A 6,000-nucleotide genomic window follows, 5' to 3' on the forward strand; every position below is an offset into this window, starting at 1 on the left:
CCTGGACATCCAGAAAATAAAGCCTCGCTCTTGTACTTGTTTACCCTTCAGATAATGTCCGGTTTTGCGGATGTGATCTTAAAAAATCTATACTTCAAGTCTGTAGAGAAGCAGGTTGGATAGCCAGCAATACCAAAGAGACTAGATCCTTTCAGATAGTCTGTAAAATCTGAATTTGACAAAGGGCTTTAAATCCTTATATTTGTTGCCAGTGAACATGTGGGAGTGAAAGGACAACACGGGGGGAGGGCAAGTTTGCTGGGTTTTTTTAAGGTTCCATCATTAAGAAAGTACCAACATTGTTCTAATATAACTATTGGCCTGATACTTAAAAGGTGCTAAATCATTGCCTGAATAAGCTGTATGCTAAATAAAACTTAATATGCCATACCTCCTTGGATAATGCTACTTGCAAAGCTGTAACCTTCATGCTGGAAAATAAGAAACCCTCTACTTGTGCCTGCCTTTTCCTCAGAAATTCTGGAGCCACTCCTCTTCTTGCTTGGAACCGCATGCCCCATTCCCAGGGACCACCATACCAACAAAATCAGTACCAAGGACCAGGTGGACCAATGAACTACTCCCAAAGGCCCAATGATCGGAGAGAACGAGGAAGACAGGTAACAAAGCACTATGCATTTTTTAGGAGTCGGGTATGATCCTCTAAACTGTTTGGCAGTTTTCCAGTGGCCCTAATCCAGGAAAGGTTGGTTGCAGTTAAGGCCTGTTGGGATTATGGGTCTTGTTAACTATGATCAGCTGTTGACATCCTGCTGATTTCAACATAATTTAAACATTTTATCTGGATAATAGCAACTATCTAGAATTTCCAATGGTGGTTTAGAATTTTCACATATCCCATGCTGAAAACATCTGCTACCATAAAATGCCAAAGGACTGTCCACCACCAGAAAATTAACTTGGGCAGTTGTTGGGCCATAGTTGCTGCCTCCATGTTGTTCCTTCAGAAACTATCATTTTTGTGGCTGAGATGAGGGCCTGAAGACTGCCTTGTCTTCCCTTCTATGTATAGCCTCTTCCTTTGCCTGTAATGTGAGGATTGGCTGGTTTTCTTGGGTTGTGGCACCTTGATTGGTATAGTTGCTCTTCCATTGTGATGGCTTCAAATGTTAATGGCCATGCTTTGCTCTTGAATTGGATTATATTTTGATATCTTATCTCTACTGCCTTTTAGTAGCCATGATTTGCTCAAAATTAAATGAGTTTTATATTTCAAGTCTTGAATAACTCTAGCTACCAATTTGCTCTTTGGAATATGGCACATAATCAGAACCCCATAGCCAGAATAAGTCAATGTTATCTTTTCTTGCATACTAACCAGCTGAATCACATATGCACTGGCAACGTGCACACATGAAGAACCCTGTATTGGACATAACTTGGTGTGGAACTTCTTGAGATATTTGGTATAACTAAGCTTAACTTGTAAATGGATTTATAGACCGAACATTTGTATTAAGTTCTCTTTTAGTAATAACTGGACAACACTGAACTGGCAGAAGCTGATAGCAGCATGAAGATGTTAAACACTCTTGCTGGAATCCACTGTCTTTCCATTCTAGAAGTATAATCACCTTTTTTTAACTTGTTCCTGGGCAGCTTTTCCATAAAATGGATTGATACGGGTTTGTTTTTTTAGGAAGATATTCCAACATGTCCCAGTGATAGGTAACCACATTCCCCTCTTGTAATAATCATTTTATAAATATAGAACTGCATACAATCTGAAAGACAGAAATGCATTCCTAATCCTTCCCTCCACCCATTGACATTTCATTGCTAGCACCAAAACAAAGTAATCCATTGATACCTCAGGCCTGCACTTGTGCATTATTGGGATGATTGCATGAGAGTGTAAGTGTTTCAGTGATGCCTGCTTGAACACCTGGTTCTGAAAGCTCTATTGAAATTGCACCAAGCTGTTGACAAGCTGTCCAGAGCATTTGATGGAGGCTTCTTACCATAGTTATAGGAGGGGAGCTGTCCAAACACTTAAGCAAGCATCACTTGGATATATATCCAGTTTCTGACCAAAAGCTGTTGTCTGCATTAGTCAAGGCTGTTGAAAATATTACAAGCTGAAATTTTGCATAATTGAGCAAGAAGTGCATCATGGTAACTGCTTCAGGTAACCAGAATAGCTGAAGGTATGTTGCTGGCTGTCATTTGCAGCTGCTACATATGTGAGGGTAGGGGGATGGAGGCAGAGTTAGGTCTAAGTCGCTTTGCAAATTAAAAATGGTATATGAATAGTGATGATAATTAGCTATATACTTTGACCCTTTTCTTGCTTTCAAAACACATTCCAAAACTATTGAGTTAAAGTTTGGACAGCATTGTAAAAGTATAGTTGTATCCTGGGTGTGTTTCCTCTCCTTGAAATGTACCTCCACATGACAGCAGTAGATATGTTGTGTCTAGACATATGATTAACATAAATATTTCACAAATACAGGGGAGTTGTATTCCCTTGCATACCAGGCGGCCTTACATGCATGTAACATCATATCGGTCCACTAACGTGCTTGGGTTCACATGCTACGACAGTCTGGTGTCACTGTGCTGTACTGTATTTGTAAATCGTTCAGTAATCTTGCATGGTTTTTCACCATGAATCCCTGATCAGCAATTAGTTCCACAGGAGGATCCTATGGGAGAAGGGATGGTCCCCTCCTCTTCATCCCAATCGTACCACCAGTCCTGTGGCTTCAGCCACTATTCTTTTGTCTCTGGGATGATGGGTCAGCTGGAAGGACCCAAGTGGAGTCAGGTCCTCTGGCCTCCAACTGACAATCTTTTACATAGATATTAGCACTATTTAACAAACATATTGTGAAGTCAGGACTTACTTTTCATTAAATGCTTAACGTATTTGCCAGAGTGCCCTTGCTACTTGCATCCTTTGAATTAATTCCTTGTATTTTGTAGTTCAAATAACTGAACATCTTTCCCAGGCTGCACTAATTTAATATAAATTAGAATTTGAATAGTAGCAGATATCCAGAGCAAGGAGCCACATGCACTGTAAACAAGCATTGTTGCTCTAATTGCACTAAAACCAGGAATTTGCAGAATTGCTATATAGTGCTATAGTGCAAAAGCTCCCATTAAAACAAATGAGGCGTGCTGCAGTTGTATAACACTAGTCTGGAACATAAGCTCCAAAATTAGTGGAACAGCTTAGCACTGGCACATGTAGATTGGATGTCTGCCATTAAGAGTACTTTCTAGTATCTGCACAGAACTACTCTTCAAGTCTCAAGCAGCTGATTTAGTAGTGTGAAGCTTGCCTGTGAATATATTACGAAGCAAATGCTAATTTACAGAGTTTGCATTATAGATTCCTATTGTGTTTTGTACATTGGCACTCTTAAACCCATTTTTAAAAGGGAAAACCCTGTATTTAAAAGAGGGGAAAGCAAGTCACAAACTAAAATATAACCTCTAGAGGCCCTATAGCTTTTTTCAGTCCAACCTTCTGCATAACTCTGCACCCACAATATAGGCCTCTGCACACATAATATTTTTAGGTATCATGAAAATAATAGCAGTTACTAAATCAAGCAGGTTGACTCTGTGCTAGACTCAAGTTTGCATTACATAGTGTGTGAAATGGCCCTCTTGCTTTATCTCCATGTTACTAGCATGAACCTCTGGTTTGTGTACTCTCCCCAACCCCTTCATATGGAATGGGAGGAAATGCTGCTTGCATTCCTGGATTTAAAACAAACAACAATAATATCCTGGTTTGATATTTTGGCTGGCTCACAAATTAGTTAGAACAAACTGATTTGCTGGGTTTCAAACACAATGAATAATCGCAGTTTGCTTTAAAATCAGGAATGGAAGCAGCAAGTTTCCTTCCCTCATGCATAAGCCCAAGACTAAACTATAATGTAGCACTGTGTCTTAACCCTCCCAGTGTGTTGCTTGAGTATTTTTCTTCCAATATATACCTATTGAAATTGAGAGGACACAATTAGCCCAATGTTCATCCAAACAATGAAACATTCTGGGGTGGAGGGTGCATATACATTGTGGATGGTGGGAGCAGGGTGGGGGAGCTTTCATGTTTACACTTAGTTCAGAGCACTGTGACAATTCAGGGTCATTATCTAGCCAAATTCTGAACTATTGATTCTCTGAGTCTCCCATTGAAATCAAGAGGATTTAGAATTGGCTGGATTGTGGTCCCATTTGCATTTACTATTTTCCTTGCTTCCTTCTACTACTACTTTCCCATCTATGTTCTTTTCTTTTTGGTAATGACCTGTGGATTAGAACAAATAAAATAATGCTGGGTTTTTTTGTTGCTTTTGCAGGGATACGGAAGACCTTACCCATTGCCACCATCCTCTGGAAGATACAACTGGAATTAGGCTTTTGGAGTCTTCCGCCATTGAAAATAGTCCTTTTTTATTATATTTATCATCTGAGTAGCTTTCAGATGATAAACTTTCTTTTTAAGTTGTGTACATTTTCACGGATAAGATTTGATACAAGGCGTATGTTGCTTTAAAGCCATACTGCAGAATTCAAGTGAACTAATACATATTTGCTTGTGTGAAATGTCCAATGAAGCAGAAGTACTGTTCTGTCTTGACTGTGTGAGTTTTATTGCATCACACTGTAGATGCCTTTCAATTTCACATCAGAATATTCCTTAGATTCACAGCTAGCAAAAGGTTTACCCTAAGAATAATAGCATTGAAAGGGTGCACAGAAATTATGTGTGTAATTGTGGTAGTTGGCTTAGAAAGCCATCTGCAAGCACATTTTAAAGACTTTCTGTTCGTATTGCTTCTAAAGTGATGTACTTGTCCTTTAAAAAACATGATTGCTGAACTTTCCAAGTAAAAGTTGCAACTTTTACAACTTCTTTGTGGCCTTTCTTGCACAGTTTATTATAGAATTGAACAGGAATGAGAAGTGCTTAACTTTGGTTGGGCCATGCCTATATTGGTGTTCAAATATATAATTTTTAAAAAACTCTTATCAACAGGCAAGTTTTGTCCACAGGACACAATATCGCTCCTATCTGCCTAAAAGCAATTTTTTATATGTGAAGAAAGCAACTTATTTAATTAACTTACTTCTAAAACCTTGACTTTGAGCCTTCTTTCTCTTAGAACACTATTTTATCTAATTTAAAGTGACATAGTGTTAGAATATGTATTCCACATTTCCCCCTAAACATACTAAGGGGTTTTAATCTAGTCAGTCCACTAGGTGTGTAGTACTCTCCCACAAGTTCTTGTATTAGGAAGGCTGCTAAAGGGGAAAGGAATTGGCAGCAGGAAATTCCCATGCGAAGCAGTTCAAGGAGGAGTGGAAAGTCTGTGATGGGTGTCTATCATTATACAAAACCTATAACAGAATTATCTATCCCTCCCCCAAACCCCGGATATTTCATTAATTAATTTTTAGATAAGATTTCAGGAATTTCCAATAACTTATTTACTATGTGTACATACCATATTTTTGCCAAGGCTTTCAAGTTTATTTACTATTTAAAATAAAAGAGGAGGGAGTTACAAAAAAAGGAGGCTAGTGCATATTTTCATGTTTATCTCTTGACTGCAACATCAGTAAATGACTTGCATGTCTGAATGAGCCATCACGGAGCACCACAAATAAGAGCTTTAATGGTCACCTGACATCACCTCAGTGCAATACATCACATTGACCCATGAGTAAAATAGTTGAGCAAATGAACACAGACATGTAAGCCAGCCCCTGGTTCCTAACTCGATTCTCTAACCTTGTGTGTGAGGGGAAAGTACAGTACTTGCCACATTGTCAGAGTTGCTTCAGATGAGCCCTGGCGAGTCCTCAGCTCTGTGTATACCTTATACCTTGATCCTAAACACACAGAGCAGATCTACACATGCAGCAGAATGAGGTGATAGAATGAACTGCACCATTTCATGCTTCTGGTGGAAATGAAATAAATTCCTGAAAGTAGAAGGCTAGCACACA

The 6,000-nt window shown here is 39.0% G+C and overlaps 1 protein-coding gene across 2 annotated transcripts in view; it reads left to right on the top strand.

Moving 5' to 3' along the window:
* XRN2 (5'-3' exoribonuclease 2) overlaps positions 1-4,900 on the top strand; it is a 106,721-nt gene extending 101,821 nt beyond the window's left edge. For both annotated transcript variants that reach the window (XM_053246084.1, XM_053246085.1), the window contains 2 exons: positions 476-620; positions 4,344-4,900. In XM_053246084.1, the coding sequence (XP_053102059.1) occupies positions 476-620; positions 4,344-4,400 (202 nt within the window). In that variant the 3' untranslated portion in view covers positions 4,401-4,900. The remainder of the gene's footprint in view (positions 1-475; positions 621-4,343) is intronic.
* Positions 4,901-6,000: the final 1,100 nt, after the last annotated feature.

Source organism: Hemicordylus capensis, chromosome 4, assembly GCF_027244095.1.
Source record: "Hemicordylus capensis ecotype Gifberg chromosome 4, rHemCap1.1.pri, whole genome shotgun sequence".
Lineage (NCBI taxonomy): Eukaryota > Metazoa > Chordata > Lepidosauria > Squamata > Cordylidae > Hemicordylus > Hemicordylus capensis.